Here is a 19,781-nt window from a genome sequence, read left to right as displayed (position 1 = left end):
GACACACACACACTGCATCAGCACCCTTACAAAAAACGTCTTTTCCACTTCAGCTGGCGTTACCATGGAAACCCCTTCCTTTTCCAAGAGAGTCCAATGGAAGGAGTGATTAGAATCCAAACAGAGCAAAAAGAGGACAGACCAACAAAACACATACAGACATGTGGAAAAGTGAAGATGTGGGGGAAGGACTGAAATACACAGATCAGAGAAGAGGACACACTTGAAGCTTTTCCTGAAGGATTATCGGGAATGCAAATCAGAGGAAATCCTCTTTTTAACAGTTTGATCACTACTTGGATCACAAAGTGGATTAAAGAGGCCACAATCTACACATTATTACTCTTCAGTTCAATTTAAACGTGTTTAATTGCCATGACAAATGTTAAACTGTAGTGACAAAAGTATTTTAATTTTTCATGACCTCTTTTAAACTGATCAAGTTCTTTCAAATAAATATCAAAGTCAAATCTTTTACTTTCTTCATATGTTCTTGCTGTTATACTGAACCATTCAACTGTGCACCTTAGTCCAAACAAAGTTATTGCCTTCATAATCTTTCATCACAATGTAATAACTTACTCCACTGCTGAAACTGAAAACTATTAAAAAAGGTTAATGTCATGTAAAAATGGTAACCAATAACTAAATAGCTATTTAGAGAGAGTAGTTAACCTTATTACATATAAACCACTTTTAGAAGTGGGAGATAAAAAGTAAAAAAAATCGTTTTAAACCTTAAATCCAGATATTTGGGGGGGGGGCAAACATAATAAAAAAAAAACACTAAATCTGTCTAAAATATATTTTTAAATTAAATAAAAATTATGTACACATCCTCATAATTCCCCATGTTTTGTCCAAACAATTATTTATATAAGATTACTTCTTACCCAATGTTTATTCTTTTTTTTTTTTTTCAAATCTATTTAGTCACCATTTAAAAAAGACTTTGCTGACTTTTGTGGATGTCTACATAGTGCATCTAACTGTAATGTCAAAAGAGCAAGTAAAATGTAGTTTTGTCTCTGATATGAGTGGAATTTTAGAGTCTTGCAGTGAACAGCATCTGGAGGACAGATTAAAGTCTGTGGAAACAACGATATTAACGTCACACAGAGAGTGAATAAACAGATAATTTGATTTAAGAACCATCATGTCCAAACAGACCCGTATGAGCCGAACACTGAGTTCACTGCACCGAGACTCAGAGGAGTGTGAGTGTGTGAAAGTGTGACGGCCAAAGTGCATTAGACACACAGACTCAGACTTCAGCACCATGGCGACAGGTGTTGTCAAGGCAATAAAGCAGCTGCTTAGGATATTCTGGGATGTTGCTCTCATACTGTTTCCCAAATGGTTTGACATAGAATTGTGAGGAATGCAACAAACAACCAATCACAGATCATCTGATAATCAAGCTGACCAATCAAGCTTCAGTCTAATTTCCACCCAAACATAATGCCTTAACTATATATACAATTATTAATATCCTTATGAATATCCTATTAAATGAGCAATATCGCACGAGTAGCATGTGTTAGCGCTCTATGTTAGCACAGCTGTGATCCGAGTGCCGTAATAACAGCAGTGCTGATATAGAACAATGTCACACGGCATAAGTACAGTATGTAAATAAATAAGATAGAACCATGGAGTGTCTTAAAAAAAACATTTTGTGTTCGGAACTACTTCCTTCTGCAACGGATTCAAATCTGAAGTTAACAGATGAGCCCAAGCCTCTGTTACTAATTAAAAAAACACTTTAGAACTATAAGGATGAAACATACTAAGTGAATTATATTATGTAGAGAGAGATGGACTGAGCAAGATTTCCTTTATCTGATACAGCATCAATCACATATTCAGAACAAAACATTAGTTTGAATTTCCACTGAGGAAAGCGATATCTTTGTCTTAGTATCCCTTTCAACTGTTACAGAAATTTCCCGTGAAAATGTGGTCAATGCACTTACAAGGTGTTTCTGAAGGTAAAAATAAGGTAAAAGTCTTTGCTCCTGACTCATAAAGACAGACACTTGTCACCATCTAATGACAAAACATTGTAACCAAAATCACCATCACCGCTTCTCAATACCAAATACTATTACTATTATTATTTGTAAAAAATATTTATTTAATATTATTACATTTAATAAACCACAACAGACATTTTAAAAGTTGCTAGGCAATTCAGTCAAAAGTACAAAGACAGCCCACTGATCCAGCATTAAAGTTATACAAAAATATAAAGTTATGAAATTTTGCCCTCAGCCAAAACTGTTTGCTCTGAAACAAATAATAGATTAATGAGACCAAAGGCTGCCTGTTAGATTTACCCAAATGAATTACATCTTATGCCTCTTTGTATCTTTGTCATGTCATGTCCTCAGGGACATCAGAGCCAGCGGCAAATTCCATAAGATTAGGCCGATGTGAGGCCGAGTGGGTTCATGAGCGCTGAACAGCCGCTGATGCCCTGGAGCTCACATCTCCCAGAACATTGAAACAAATTTTCAAATAGGTGCTATCTTTGTTAGCAAACCACATATTTAAGTCTAAACAAGTACATTCTTGTCTAAAAAACCTCTTAAAACTACATTATGTGACACAACAACAGTAGTATATAAAATAGTTCTCACTCAAAGGTTTTCCGAATACCTTAGGCATACTAAGTGAATGATTTTTACTAATTGCTGCACGTTGAGTAAGGTACTAAAATATTTTATTAACAACATTTTTAGGTTTTACAGAGTGGAATAACTCTGGTTTCACTAGTGCTGCAGAAATGACACACAACATCTGTAAGTAATGTGTGCTCAACATTACTAAATATATCAACAACAAACTCATTTAGGACTCACGGTAAACATTGCTGGAGGGTGTTTGGCTTTCTACATTTTAAAAAAGAACCTTGACAACATTCTGTCAAGTCAAAGATCAGGATGGGAATAATCTAAGAAAGAGACCTACAAAATTATAAAATATTCTATTATAAAATATTCTAAAATCTCAGAGAGGAGCAGACACATTGATGCTGTTATTTTTACGCATTTAGCTCTATATATAAACATACAAAATGTCTTTAATGGGCTGGTGCATGTTTATGGTGAAAACAGACCAAGGGAAAGAGGGTTTTGTGGTTGTGGTGGTGCTGCAAGGATTATTTTGGACCGTGTTCTTCCCAAATGAACTCTGACAGTGACTGAACACAGTCCAGCAATTCAGCAACAAAAGCTTCCTTTAATAACAGCAGGAAGTCCAACTGCAGAGAAAATTCCTTCACAGTGTCAAGTCATCACAGATCTACTGCCCTACTTTACCCACAATCCCTCTGCCAACAATCCCTCCCTCTGAGTCTGTCCGGAAAGATTAAAGAACCGAGGAAAAGGGAGCCAGATGAAAAGGCACATTTGAGTTCATCCTGTTTAAATATTAATTACTCACAAAATACTTTAGATCATGTAAAGCTATACTAAGTATAGTGCACTAAGAGACTAAAATCACTCTGCCTTGACACCAGCCACAAATGCATGCTGGGTTATCAATACCACAATAATTACTTCAAAAATAGTAAGTAGTAGATATGCAGTTCTTCAGCCAGCAGCCATATCACCCTGCAGCCCAAGATTAAAATAAAATAAAAAGTTTAATTTGAATTCAACTTGTACACCAAGAAAATTATAAAGAGTCCAAATTCAAAGGTCCAACACATGAAACAGAATGAGTTCATTTCTAAACATCAGTATAGATCATTCAGACACTTTTAGGACAGAAGAAACAATGTGTCTTTATCAGTCAGTCAAACAGTCACTGGTTACTCACATGACATGTCATGTCCTCAGGCAATTGCCCTCTGCTTAGATGACCTGAAGTCTGATGAGGCTCACAGCATCATGGACATAAAGAGTCTCTCTCTCTCTCTCTCTCTCTCTCTCTACACACACACACACACAATCTAGATTATCTGGGACAAAAGAGGACATGACATTCAGTATGTAAAGCTGATACAACTACAATTCAGATAATTCATAAAAATAGTGTTAAGAGACACTATACTGAGAGAGAGCATTTATTTGAAATCAAAATCTTTTGTAACATCAATATAAATGTCTTTGATGTCACATTTGATCAATTTTAATGCACTTTTGCTGAAAAATATATATTATTGTTAAAAAAAATACTGACCTCAAGCTATATAGACTTGTCCCGTTCAGAAGAGCATTTTCACTTAAGTCAACATGAACTCACAATGCATCTATCAGTTCCTCACAGACAAAATCAAGTCCCGTCTGCCATTCATTTCCTGTAAAAAGAAAGGAAGGTCAACATTGAGGACATCTAATTAATGGGAGCAGCAGGAATGATTGAGGTCAGTTTGTTATCTTCAGATCAGCTGAAATCAAAGCATCTCTGTCTCTCATCATAATCATCATCTCTCACACAGGACTGAAAGAGAAGATCAAGGCATCAAGACCGGGTGATATTTAGTAATAAAATTACTAATAAAACAGTGTTTTACTAATAAAACACTAGTCAGGGTAGGTGACTTCTACATAATTTTACACAAATGAAAACAGGACTGTGAGAGACAATTCATTTTCACATCTAGTTTTTTTGTCTGTTGCCTTTTGTTTCATTGGATTAATAATTGAAGTCAAGTGTTTGAACAGACTGTCTATTGCTCTCACCTTGTTTTCATGTGTGTCAAATTAAATATGCGCCTGCCTTGCCTGAGGCTGCACTCACATTAGTCCAGATATATTTGAAAACACATTTTTTTCTCTACATTTTGGCCTTTTGTCCACACAGACAGCATTTTTGTCCAGCTTTTTGAAGATGCTCTCCCAAACGGATAAATTTTATTTTATTTTTTTGTGGACTGAATAGGGAGGTATTTGAAAATAATGACACGTTTAATCATGTGATGCATATTGTACCTAGATATCTATGGTTATACTGCTCTTGTTAAAGTTAAATGCTACTTTTTAAATTACATTCCGAAATTTACTCGCAATTGACCCTTTGTAGGGAGTTTGACTGACAGATGATTTGACCAATCAAAACGCCTAATCTGCCATCTTTGTCCGACAAACAAATCAGACAGGAGAGTAGATTAATGTTAGTGGTCTTGAACTTGTAAAAAAAATGGTGTGTACTGATGTCTTTACATGGTTGAAACAAAATACCTTCTGATGTTCGTTCATGTTTATTTCATGCTATAACTAGTAAAGAGGAAGAGATGATCGGTTCACATGCTGCTTGAACTGAGGCGCTACAGTGATCTGTCACGACACATTAAAGAGCCACAAAACAGTATTTATAGTATAAATTTCTTACAAAATGACACAATTTTAGACTTTGTTTCATGCCAAAAGTAACCTGCTCTGTCTTTGCGAAGAGTCAATTGCTGTCCTGCTTCAAAACAAGAAAAGTGTTTTTTTATGGATTTAGGGTTAAAGCAGCACTATGTAACTTTTTCTGTGTTAAAAATGTGCAAAATGTATAAAATGAGCGAGTATATCATGAATTCATCTTCCAAACAGTGTTTGTGTCTTATTCCGAATCACTACGGTACACTTATAATAAGTACTTATATTTGGACTATTGTAGCCTGGTCGGGTCGTCACCGCTGCGGAGAAACACATACCTGCGTGAATCGCCATAGACATAAACTTAGAGAAGTAGCTCCGGTTGGAATGTTCTTCCGCAGGATGTGTGCAGTTCTGTTTATTAACCGCTAGAGAGACAAAAATGACATAGTGCTGCTTTAAATGGTGATTTTTTTTGTGTGCAACCTGGATGCAACTAGTGAGTGGTGGGATTTTTTGCTAATAAAATGATTATGCCAGAAAACTGTCATGAAAACAGTTTCATCTGTCTCTGTATCATCTTAGTGAGCTTTTATTACGTTTTACGCATGTGCAGATTGAAGCTTTTGAGATTTAAGCATTTTGGACGAGCAACTCTTGGGAAAAAAAATTGAAAACACTAGTGTAGATAGAGAGATTAAAAAAATGTCCATCTATTTTCCATCACTGTGTCTCATATCCATCTTTTTGACTGCCTTCATCTATCCCCTGTACAGAGAGACTCAAGAATTTGGCAATATTTTGTGTAAAACAGATTCAAAGCACTTTGAAATTGACACTGAAATTTGCTAAGAGAGAGGGAGAGAGGCCAGAACTATTGCTGAGAGCTCTGAGAGACTCTTAACATTATGTTTTGGGTTGTTTGGTCCAAATTCACTGCCAAAGTCTTAATGAAGACTTCTGAATTAGCAGTCCATCTTTTTCTCTCTCTGACTCCACCCTTCACAAACAGCCACATACTCTCCCACATTCACTCGCTACCTGGAGACACCGTGACACTAAGCCAGCCAATCAGCTGCCTGAGAACTCGGCTCCTGCCTTCCAATTGGCCGGCCACTCCAGCTCTCATTACATCATCAATGCGGCCGTCATTGTGCCATCTGGCCACAACCAGAGCCAATTACTGGCCAAGAGTCTGAAGAACACAAACAACCAGATAATGAAGCAAAGCAGAGGGTAACATATAACAGGAGCCGTGTAAGTCCTGAAGGGATCCAGACATTAAGAGTGTGTGTCTGTTGTTTTGAAGAGGATCTGTAATGAGAAACACACATAAACAAAGAGCTCTATGCCTTTATGTTTAAACAATGTGTTTAAATGAAAGCAAATGTGCATTGTCAACACACACACACACACACACACACACACACACACCTCATCGTGAACAAAAGAACTCTGAGCTGCTTTTATCTTCTTTAAGAGCTCTAATCAGTTCATCATGTTTCTTTTTCTCTTCCTGTCTTTCACTTCACTTTCTCTCTGTTGAACATCTAGTTTCCTGCACTGAAAAAATTAGTGTAGAAACAATTTTCATTCAGGAATTGCTAGTACTGCAAACAAACAATGACAAAAAGATGACAAGTAACACATTTAACAATTAAATGTAATTTTTTTAAGTAAGACTGAACCTTCTTTCTTTCTTTCTTTCTATTAAAATTTAATTAAATTTTATTTAATACACGCTCCACTTATCGTTTTAACATATATATATATATTTTTTTTTTTGTAAATGTGAGTGATTTTGGCACAGTATTATTTCTGTACAAGTTATATACTATCACAGTAGATATTAATATTTAGTTTTTATTTTTAGATTTTCAGGCTATTTTAATTTTAGTGTAAGTTTTATTAATTTTGTTATGTGCATTTCTCATTTTTATTAGTTAATGTAGTTAATGTTAAGAAATTAAAACTAATAAAAAATTATTCGTTTTCATTTCTGAAAAGAAGTAACTACATTAGTTGACAAACTAACAATGAACATTCAATGAGCTTCAACAGCATTTATTAATTTCAGTTTAATATTAATATCTACATTTATGAATAAATTTTTAATATCAAAAGTTGTTTCTGTTAACATGAGCTAATGCACTGAACTTAAGGTTAACAAATGCTGTAAAAACATTATTTTGTTAACTAGTGAACAAAATCAGACCTTATTGTAAAGTGTAATTTTAGTAGCTTTATTATATTTCAGTTAGTTGCCAAGCTAACATTTATAATGTCTATTAAAGTTTTTAATTTTTATATTTTAATTCAGATGTATTTCATTTAACAGTTTTTAATAGTTTTAGTTTTACTTAATAACACTGATGCAAAACCTGCGATGTGATGGTAGGGTGTAAGAATGTGGAGAGCCACTGTTTTATGAACTCCCACAGGGGTCAGAGGTCAAGCTTTAATGAAAACCAACCACAAAAGCAGAGACATGAAACACTCACATGCTTCAACACACTTCCATTCAACAACACACACAAAACAGGCTCTGAAGCTCTAAAGATGCAAAACAGAGGCACCTGAGTCAAACTCTTCCTGACAACTGGCACATCAAACACTCCATTAAACAACTGTAATTCACAAAACAACATTCACTATTATTAGTCTTTATATTTAGGGTTAGTGATTTGAACAAACCCCTAACACCAAGTCAGGGGCGTAAATTTTGTATAACAGTTGGGGGGGACAATAAACATAAAATTTCTCAAGAGCAATTTTTGAAGGGGACACAAATAATACAGCTAAAATTGTACTTGTAAGGACAAGTATACACAGCCTTACTACTATTAGTGCAGCAGGGAGACCGTGTCAAATTAGACAACTTCAAGCTGTTGTGGTCACGCTGCGACAGCGTTCGTGTCCATTGTAGACATTACCATCCGTCAAGCAGGTAACGTTATTATTGTTGACAGCCTTACTTACTGGAGTTCCACAACTATTGGCTTTGTTCTCTCTCACCGGACTTGTGTGTGTGTGGGTGATGTAAAAGAGGAAAGCAGGCATTTGGACCAAAGCACTGAGGCAAGGGAGGGGGAGACTCAAAATGTTTCTAAACTTAAAACGCATTTTTGCCCCGTTTGCATTGTTTTACTACTTACAAAGTTATTTAAAGGATAACACATTATTTACAATACACAGCGTGGTTTTTAATCATATTTTTAGGGGGGACAACCCTCAGATAGGGGGGTCCTGTCCCCCCCGACCCCCCTGGGATTTCCACCTATGCACCAAGTATAAACGATAGTGATAATGATGCATGTACAAAACAAACAAGCACTATATGCTGTCAGGAGTCTGTGAGTGAAACACATCCGGCATGAGCTGCTCTGTGGATGAGTCTGATTCTATTCCTGGAGGAAAAATCACCGTGGTTACAGGGAATGGAGGGATTCCAAAACAAACATTCCACCCTGCTCCCAACTCCTCGTCTCATTGAACATCTCTTAAAAAAAACCACATACTACACCACTGAGAAAGACAGATGGACCTCACAGCACACGGCAGAAACTGCTAACCCAATTAACCCATGTGCCAAACAACTCACAAACAGGAAATCAGACTTTATGTGACCTTCATGTTTTGTGTGTTTACTGTAAGATGCATTTTTCCCTGTGTCTGTATGAGTTGTAATAGAGAAGTGTGTGTGAGTGTGTTAGTCTGGGATTTGCTGAGAGGAAATTCCAAATCATAGCTGCATTTTTCTGCACTCATGAGACATAAAACCAGCACACAGATGCACACACAGGAATGTCAAATAAATGCTGTACCAGTCATACCAAATTACACACACAAGACATGTTCCATAAACGTTACCACACATTTGTGTTCTGTACAGTCATATTGACTTTGTGCATGTTCTCTCTTATACATATATCTGAGGCACTAACAAAAAAAGGTCCTAAAAATACCATGGTATTATCATGTTTCTAGAAAAGTGCACCATTTGGAAATTTACTATGGCATTCTGTAAAATATCATACCTTTATGGAGGTTCTTAAAAAAAGAATAGTTCAGCCAGAAATGTGCTGAAAATGGACTCACCGTAAGGTCGTTTTAAGATGTAGATGAGTTTGTTTCTGCAAAAGATTTGGAGAAATTTATCATGTTACCAATGAATGGGTGCCGTCAGAATGAGAGTCCAAACAGCTGATAAAAACATCACAATAATCCACACCACTCCAATCCATCAATTAACATCTTGTGAATTGAAAAGCTTGAAAAGCTGCATGTTTGTAAGAAACAAATTCATCATTATGGAGTTTGAAGTTCAAACTGTCGCTTCAAAGCCAAAAATATGAGTCCAGAATCCAAAATAACGCTTGCTTTCATGAAACAGTTGTCCATTCATAGCAAAATCCACCCCCGTATTTGCTTAGAAGGGTTTTGGCTTTATCTGTGCATATTTCTCTCCTGATTCAGACAAGACAACTTTTTCACTGGGTGAAGTGTTATTATGCATAGGGGACTTTATTTTAGCCAGAAGCAATGGTTTGAAGTTTAAAAAATATCTTAATGATAGATTTGTTTCTTACAAACATACAGATTTTGGCTTCACAAGTGGTCTGGAGTGGTGTGGATTACTTGTGGATTATTGTGATGTTTTTATCAGCTGTTTGGACTCTCATTCTGACGGCACCCATTCACTGCAGAGGATCCATTGATGAGCAAGTGATGTAATGCTAACTTTCTCCAAATCTGTTCTGATGAAGAAACAAACTCATCTACATCTTTGATGGCCTGAGGGCAAGGACATTTTTAGCAAATTTTCATTTGTGGCTGAACTATTTTTTTAAGGAAGATTTTTTATTTTTTTTTGAAAGGTTTTGAATATTTAATACGGTTTATTGTAAGAGTCCAAATACTTTGGGGTCCATAAGTAAATTTCAGTTACTACAAGTACCTTACAAGTACCATACCTTTTGCTATCGAGGGCATTTTCAAATATTCCATCAATCCAATAATAGCAAAACCAGTCAAACACACAAATATACATACACACACACAAAATCCATATGGAATAAGTATTAAAGATGATGTTTTAATAGTGTGGTTTAGAGACAACCAGAATAAACAGCTCTACAGTCAAAACGCAATATACACAATTTGACCAAATGGATCTCACCAATACAATCTCTATATTAGTACAATAAAACAATCAACAATAAAAATAGACAAAGAAAAACTGTTCTTAAAAAAACATCAAAACAAAGAAAACACACAGTCTCTTTGTTTTTCCAGTGATCTTTATCCAGCTTTTTCAATAAAGTGAAACTGACTTGCACAACCACCAATACGATCAATCGGCTTTGAAGCAGAACCTGTTGGCTCCCAGTTCTCCAAAACTGGAAAAATTGGAAATTTGGCTTCAAAAACTCCAGAAAAACAAAAAAGCAGGATGTTCTCAAGCTCTTTCGGACTTAATGGTTTCTAGGCAGCATTTAGAGAACGGACCACTGCCGAAACATTGACGTCGTTTTACACACATTACATAAATGCATATATATTTTAATATAGTTTAATCCGGAAGACAAGTTCTCAGGATTTCTTGACAAATGCAGTCCGAGCTATGGCTTTAAACAGTGATCTCTACCCTCAAACTTTCAGCCAACATCAACATTCAGGTAAGTCATATTGCAAAGCTGAAACTCCGAGGTCATATTTCCCCGTGTCACTGACACAAACTTAGTTTACGACTCGAGAGCAATCTTAACGCTCTAAAGGTTAAACAGTATCAGCTGGTGATCAGTCGACATAAAGGCAGGGACATTTGCTCACCATCTTTTGAAGACTGCAATGAAAAATACTAAAGTTTAATAAGTCTATGTGCAGATATTTCAGCACCAATGATAGAAGTGCTCTGCCACAGTCCCTCAGATTTGTCTTGATCAAACCGTTTATCAGAGAAATAAATGCCAAAGGACCTGTCAATGTTACTTTTGCCCAGTTCACAGTGACTTTTTACTCAATGTCTGGCAGTAAATGAAAAATGATTTATTTTGTGATGGTGAAATGCCACTGAAAATTGTGTGATGTATGTATCAGCAGATTGGATCAGCATATCCATATAACTATAGCACAAACACAAAAACACGACGGACATTTATGAAAACACGCATAACTGACCAATGCCGTTCATGAAAACCACTGTGAAGTAGATTATTGCATTCAATTCAATGCAACAATTTATGCACTTTTTTACTAATGTTTTATCAGTTCTACCTGAAACCATTTTTGCATAAATTGTCACATTTAATTCCATGCAATGATTTATACAAGAATGGTTTTATGAATGACTGGAATGAATGAGGCTCATTGATTGTAGCCAGTGAAAAATACAAGTATTTTTAAGATTCAAACAACACCATTCACTTAAAATGACAGAAACAGAAGAGCACAGGAAGAGAGAAATAATCTTGTGAACAGGTACCAGACCTCCTTATGATGGCTACAGAACCTCAAGTACATTCTAATTGAACATGCATTTATGGGATCGACATTATTGGCACGTTGCTTTTCGAGTACAATAATGTGACTTATTTCAAACTTTCAGCCATGTGATGTGTTTTAAAGTCAAAGAGCAAAACAAAAAAGCTAATTGTTAAAGAAAAACAGATGTTTGTTTTAAAAAGGAACCAGAAGAGGATGTTCAGATGAATTTGGAATGGAACAAAAATGTTCTGGAATCTATATACTAATCTTTGGAGTCTTTGCAAATGCAGACAACAGAGATAACGGACAGATGAAATCTTGTGTTTAGAGAAAGAGTGCTAGACAATGACAAAATGACTGTGACAGTGATGAGATGAGGCCACTCCTTCAGTATGATGGTCAATAGGAAGACGTGTGGGCTTACTCGAGGGGTGTGGTTTAGCGAGAGCCCCGCCCTCGCAGACTTGGTCCTTTTAACCGGCAGGATCAGCAGAGGAAGTCCTTAATTTGAGCGTAATGGAGCGTCGTCTAAGAGGTCCTCCAGCGAGCCCGTGTCTTCCGGAGACGACTCTTTCCTGTCCTCCACTTCCAATCGGGTCTTTTTCGTGGCACTGGGCGGGGCTACCTCTTGAAGAAGCTCTTTGGCGAGAATGTTTGTCACGGCCTGACCGGCTCCTCTCCGATTGTTGGCTGAAATGGAAAGGGAAATAATAAATAAAGGGCAATTAAAAAGATATTCAGTTTCATGCAGGTCAAACATCAAGCTGGAAAGGAAACTCTTTGAGGTCAGACACAGGTGTAAGAGTTCAAAGGTCATTGCTTAAAGCACTGCAGTCAAAAACAACCAACAACTTACCTTTTTATATGAATATGCCAGGTTATTTTCCACTTACTGATCGCTACAGACAATGATTTCAACTCGTTCCTCAAAACAGACCATATTTTACAATAAAAAATAAGCTTACGGATTGAAAGGTTTAAAAGCATAAATGTGAAGCTCATATTGTTGTTAAATTGCTCAAATGTAAATGCATTATATGCCAAAACCATTTTTTGAGGTAGGATTACTTTACTACACTGCAAACAATACAAATATCTAGACATAATTAAATCAAGACACATCTACTTGAGAAGGAAAATAACTTGAGGTATCAAGTCATGTTGTCTGAAAAATGTATCAAATTTAAACGAGTTTATACTGAAAATAAGAAAAAATATGAACTATTGTAACTTATCTGACAAGAGATATATATATAAAAAAGTGAATTACCATTTTTATTTTTTATTCAGTCGCAGTAACAAAAAAAAAAAAAGTCAGAATTCTGAGATGTCAACTCAAAATTCAGAGAAAAAAGTCAATTGTGAGCAACAAAACAACAAAAAAAATAATTAACTTATGTTTCACAATTCATACGTGTTTTACTAAATCTAAAGCAAGCCGCACATGCTAAGCTATTCATCAACGTGAAGTTGAAAATAACCTGGAATATTCCTGTAAACACCATCAGATTGATATCCTGACGTAAGAGACAGCTGCATAACATCATATATGTGCGCTGGCAGTTATGTTGGTATATTTAGGACACTGTGAGAGAGTCGAGTGTTTACACACAAGTCAGCTGCAGAACAAATCTCCTGTGGTGAGACATTCATATGAAAATATTGTCTGATAATGTCATATTCCATTCACATTATCCAGCCTGTACGCAAAACAAGACCATGCAGAGGAAACCATGATTACACACACACACACCAGTGCCACTGATAACAATCTCTGAACAAACATCAGTAACGAAGCATGCGGAGCGATAGTGAACACACACACACGCACAGACGTTACCAAGCAGGTGTCCAGTGTGAGCTGAGATAAAGACAGCACTGAGTCAGTTGGGGAGAAAAAGTCGTTATGGGTGCGTTTGTAGCTTTGGGTTGTGAGTGTCAGACAGATGGGACCCTATAAACATTTACAATGGTAACAGAGTTGTGTTTCTGCTATAAAATGATGGTCACTTTCTATTACTACACTGTGTCTAAACAGGTTCCCAACAATAAGTATTTTGTGTTTGGTTGTTTCTTATTAAAATGCCACAAGATGATCACAGTTTATCGGAAAATGTTTGATGTTTAATATACAGTCATGTGGATTTCGGACCAATGACATTTCACTGCAGGACTACAGAGTGATATGAATCAGAAATAGACAACATGGAAAAAGTCAGTCAGTTGTCACAGTTTACTATTTAACCTATTTTTGTCTAGTTTTCCAGGTCAAATATCAAAAACATTTTAAATCAGGATGCATTTACTTGAGATGCAAAATGACTTGAGATAGTAAAATTTTAAGTCTTGTTTTCACTTGTATGTGAAAGAAATGTATCACAATTAGGAGAGTTTCCTCTATAAAAAGATGGAATATCTGCCAGTGTGGTCTGAAAAATAAACATTCTAAATAACAACAACAACAATAATAATAATTAAATAGTATTATCAAATATTACATTAAAATCTAAAACTTAATTAAAAATAAAGCTGTTTTAAATTTTTTTTTCTTGTTTAGGCAATAAATAATTAAAAAAATAAATAAAAAGGTAAATACAAAAATAAAAAGCATGATTTTTTTCAGGAAATAAGTCTTAAGATGTCATTTTGTATCTCTATGTATATCTTGATTTAAGAATGTTTTGATATTTGTAATGGAAAATAAGACAAAATATTAAATAACATTACTTTTAATAGTGTTGGTTAAGACGAAAAAAAAAATTAGATTGGTAGTTTTTACGCATTTTACTCAATTAGTTACAGTTCACCGTTTTACCTCAGTATTTTTGTCTCATTTTCTAGGTCAAATATCTAAAATGTTTTAAATCAGGATGTATTTACTTTAGATGCAACATGACTTAATTGTAATGTATCAAAATTAGGATAGTTTATTCTTAAAAAAGAAGGAATGTCTGCCAGTGTGGTCTAAAAAAAAATAAAATTTCTGAATAATAATAATAATAATAAAAAATATATATTATTATTATTAAATATTATATGAAAATAAAAAATAAAGTAGTTTTTCAGTTTAGGCAATAAATAAATAAATATATTTTTTTAAATAAATGAAAAAATATATATATCTTTTTCAGAAAATAAGTATTTTGATGTCATTTTGCATCTCAATTATGTATATCTTGATTTAACAATGTTTTGATATTTGTAATGGAAAATAAGACAAAATATTAAAGAACATTACTTTTAATCGTGTTGGTTAAGACAAAAAAATCTGATTGGTAATGGAAAAGGTAGTTTTTACTCAATTACAGTAAAAAATAAATAAATAAATAAATAAAATAAAAATCACCTGATTAAACACACTGTCATTGTTGATAAATAAATAAAAGATTGAGTCTTCTGACACTCTGACCAGTGGATCATTAGGATCATGAATGCATCTCAAACTCTTCTGCATCACATAAAAGAACATCTGAAGATGACGTGTTTCCATTGAGACGAGTCACATGAGCAGCTGTGTGGTTTAATTAACTTCTTTAATTAGAGGAGAATGAACGAGAGACAGCAAACGTTATATAAACGGCCCACATAATGACAGATTCACATCTGAACCGCCTTTGCATTCTCCTGGCTTTCATCTTTTTCGCTCTTTTGCATCCTCCTTTGCTTCCTTAGGATCATTCTGTTGTTTCAATGCAAAGCTAAATTTAAATGTAATGTCATCACACTTTTTATTGCTGCTATGTGTGTGTGTGTGTGTGTGTGTGTGTGTGATTCAGACTGTCTGGGTGTAAAAACAGAGATAATTATGATCAGAGTAATGAAGCTAAAAATAAGCAAGTCTTCACACAGTGTCTGGAGGTGTTCAGCTCCCCCCTGAGGCAGAGCATGTGACTGCTGTGTGTGTGTGTGTGTGTGTCTAACATGATTAAGTGTGTGTGGTATTGTTCCTCCAGCAGCAGCAGTGTGTGTTGCTCTTTTGGTGGGATGGTCAGAGGGTGTGTCCTGCCTCAATGTTTGTGAGCTGGACAAAAGAGGTGTGCGTGTGTCTGTGTGTTTTGTGGACATCTGGCACACAGTGTGTTTCTCTGTGGGTGTTTGTGTGTTTGGGCTCTATGAAGTGATATTGTGTGTTTGTGAGTGTTGGGCACAGGGTGTGTCTCTGTCTCTTTGTGTGTGTCTTTCATGGAGGAGTCAAGAGTGTGTGTGGGGTCACGACACGGCAGATGTGTGTATATTAATGAACAGCCTAAAAACAGACACATCCACACCAGCTACATCTTCATTTGCATACTATCTGTCCTAAATAGGTTGCAAGATTAGGATTTGTGCATGCCAAGTAGTACATTATGCACATTAAAAATAGTAGTCAAGTAGCATATGTGGATGTTCTTTGACCTAGCATGGACCTTAGTGAATGTAGACAAAATTTAATTTGATACAATTATAATCAGGTTGTGAAGGATGAAAATGACTACTGGAAAGTTACTGGAAAGTTTCTGGAAACATCTGTCAAAGCCTTGTTTGAATTCATTTCAAATTAAATATGGTTTCTATCCTGACTAAGATCCATTACTCACTATTGCACGATTTGAGAAAAATGTATATATATATATTTTTACCTTTGTTTACCATATATACACACACACACACACACACACACACACACACACACACACACAGGTAAATTCTTTTGTATTGTTTGTAATAAATAATATTATTAAAAATATATATTAAATAATATCAGTTATTGTTATTATTACTAAAATAAAAATGAATAAATACCAAAATAAGAACTATTACTTTTGTAATATTTCACTGTAAAATAACAAAAAAAATAAGGTCTCACTTTATATTAAGTGGCCTTAACTACTATGTAATTACATCAAACAAATATGTACAATGTACTTATTGTGTTCATATTGTATTGCAAAACAGGTAAGGTTAGGGACAGGTTTGGTGGTATGTGTAGGTTAAGGTGATAGGGATCGGTCAACAGTGTAATTATAAATGTAATTAATTACATGCAGGTATTTTTAAAAATATAAGTACAATGTATAAACACGTGCATTGTACCAAATAAATAATACAGTATTAATATTCATGGCTGTCTTAATTTATTCCCATACATTTATTTAATTAAATTATGGCATTTGCGATTTGAAAAAAAAAAAAGTTCGGTTTTATGTTGATTATTCATGCAGCCCTACTAAGGAGTTTTTAGATGTAGATAAACGTTAAATTGTTATAAATGTTCAAGTTAAATAAGAAAAGTTAAGTTAATTAATTTAGCTAGATGCAAATACATGACAAAGGGGAATATGTTAAAGATTTCATGAGGTAGTAATATGCCTCAGTACTGGTGTACTGTCTAATTATGTACCAAGTATGTATTTTCATCATCATTATGTACTTTCATGATCATCATTTTGGCGGGAAGTATGCAAGTTAAATGCAGCCACAAGTTAACATGAATCTGTCTAACAAAAGCCTTGTGAAGCTCATAGATTTTATCCCAATTATTAATATTTTAAAAAAATGTTCCATGTAGTTTCCACCAGATATGAGGCAGCACAGCATATTTTTATACATATATTTGTATTTGTGTCTTTGTAAGCATGTGATTAAAGCAGCAGCTGCCATCTGTCGCTCAGTATCTCTCTGATTGGCTGATGAATCATTATGCAGAGGGTCAGGGGTCAGAGGTCACAGGGCGTCTTCTGTCTCCACACTGCATGCCTGCGGTCTGTCTAAAAGCATCTAAACTCTGTGTGTGTGTGTGTGAGAGAGTGAACGCATCCATATGCAGAATGGGTGTGTGTTGGTATGCATGAGTGTGTGTGTCTGTGGCATATGTTGAGGGGTTGAGTCACAGGCACCAAGTGTAGCTCCGTCTGTGTTGTCTACATATTCAGCCTCCTACAAAGGCAGCATCCTAACTGATTTGGAATGTCTACAGAGGCTGTAACATCATTTCACAAACAAGAATATCTTTCACACACTGATGCATTAACCTACATAACAACTGAACCAAGAGCAATACTGTTGCATAACATGATATACATAATGATGCATAACATAATGATGCCTTAACATGCTGTCTAGGTAGGGAGCTCATTAGGTTTTAGAGATATAGAAAAGAGAGGGAATATAAGATGGTAAAATAAAAATGGCCTGACTGAAGAGAGGAATGGAGGGGGCAAAATGAGGGAGAGTATGTCATGGAACTAAATACAAAAGATAAAAAGCGCGGGAATGCGGAGGCGGAGAGAGAGAGAGAGAGAGAGAGAGAGAGAGAGAGAGAGTGTATGGTCATTATTGCCACATAGCAGCACATCTGGATCCATTCAACGACAGATCCAGTTACACACACACACAGCGCTGCTCCACACTTTTTGTAAGTCTAAAATACAGTGAAAAGAGGGAAAATAAAGCACACATGGTTTACTATTGTGTGCAGTTCTGATCAACATCTCTGTTGAAACATGCTTGCATTTCAAAAGTTGTGCGGCTGGTAATTTTTAAAATGTTTTTGAAAGAAGCCTCTTTTGCTCACCAAGGCTGCATTTATTTCATCATAAATACACTACAAACAGTATTATTCTGAAATATTAACATTTAAAAAAGTTTCTATTGTAATATACTGTATGTTATAATGTAATGTAATTTATTCCTGTGATCAAAGCTGAATTTTCAGCATCATTACGCCAGGCTTCAGTGTCACATGATCCTTCATTCTAATATGCTGATTTGCTGGTTAATAATTTTTGGTTATTATCAATGTTGAAAACAGTTGTGCTGCTTAATAGTTTTGTTGAAACTGCGATACATTTTATTTTTCAGGATTCTCTGATGAATAGAAAGTTCAAAAAGAACAGGATTTATTTGCAATAGAAACCTTTTATAACATCATAATTGTCTTTACTGCCCCTTTTGATCAATTTAACAATTTTTTAAATAAAAGAATTAATTTCTGACCCCAAACTTTCTGACACTCTACATTTACATTTAGGAGATGCTTTTATTCAAAGTACACATTTTATCATGCTTTCACTGGAAATCAAACGACAAACTTGGTGTGTGTGTCATGTTTCTACGCTCTTCTTTTATCTATTATTGTGTATCAATTCACTATGGTAACTTTTAATATAGTGATTTTCTGCATTTTGTACTCCCTCAACACCAGCAATCCCTGCACATGATAAATCAACTTTAATCTGATGTGTGTTACCTGCTTGTCGTGGTCCTCTCTTCCTTTTGAAAGCAGCTCCAGACTGCAGCGCCTCCAACAAACCATCCATGATACCAGTCTCATCATCTGAAACACACAAATGCAACATTAAACACACACAGACAATTAACATTATACATAGATAATACTCTCATTGCTATTTGAAACACACACATGAAGTATTAGTGAAGTATTATTAGTACACATGAAGTATTACTGCTGAAACACATATGTAGAATCTCAGAGCAATGGTCTCAGCTACAGTGACATCAGAAGAGAGAGAAGCAAAGGATCATGGGAATGTAAACATCCTCTGAGACACAAGTTAAAGCAGATGGCGCCCCCTATCTTTCACACACTGATGCATTAACCTACATAACTGAACCAAGAGCAATACTGTACCACACACACACACACACACACGCACACGCACACACGCACACGCACACACGCGTGCGGGGAAGGACAACATGATTTAAAAATATTTTGTCTGTTCAAAATAGTTTGTTGAAAGTGTGTGTTTTCATATGGTAAACGGGTTTCAGGTTTGTTTTCACGTGTGTATAGACAGATGGTTTCAATCAGGTCCTCTTTGTACAACATGAGGTTAAAGATTTATGGGTCTAATATCCCCCTCCCCCATAAACACACACACACGCACACACCTCCCCCGATAAACACACACACACTGTAATCCCCGCAAAATCTGCAGCCAGATGGTTTTGCATCTGACCTGACAACCTACATCACACACA

At 35.5% G+C, this 19,781-nt stretch overlaps 1 protein-coding gene across 1 annotated transcript in view; it reads right to left on the bottom strand.

Moving 5' to 3' along the window:
- Positions 1-10,387: 10,387 nt before the first annotated feature.
- Positions 10,388-19,781, bottom strand: part of LOC107660904 (protein diaphanous homolog 1-like) — a gene marked incomplete at its 5' end in the record, with an annotated part of 104,365 nt that continues 94,971 nt past the window's right edge. Inside the window, 2 exons of the mRNA XM_016450342.1 lie at positions 10,388-12,488; positions 19,027-19,113. Coding sequence (XP_016305828.1) covers positions 12,301-12,488; positions 19,027-19,113 — 275 coding nt within the window. The remainder of the gene's footprint in view (positions 12,489-19,026; positions 19,114-19,781) is intronic.

Source organism: Sinocyclocheilus anshuiensis, unplaced genomic scaffold (genome assembly GCF_001515605.1).
Source record: "Sinocyclocheilus anshuiensis isolate Anshui unplaced genomic scaffold, SAMN03320099.WGS_v1.1 scaffold1647, whole genome shotgun sequence".
Classification (NCBI taxonomy): Eukaryota; Metazoa; Chordata; class Actinopteri; order Cypriniformes; family Cyprinidae; genus Sinocyclocheilus; species Sinocyclocheilus anshuiensis.
This window is presented reverse-complemented; position numbering and strand designations above follow the sequence as displayed.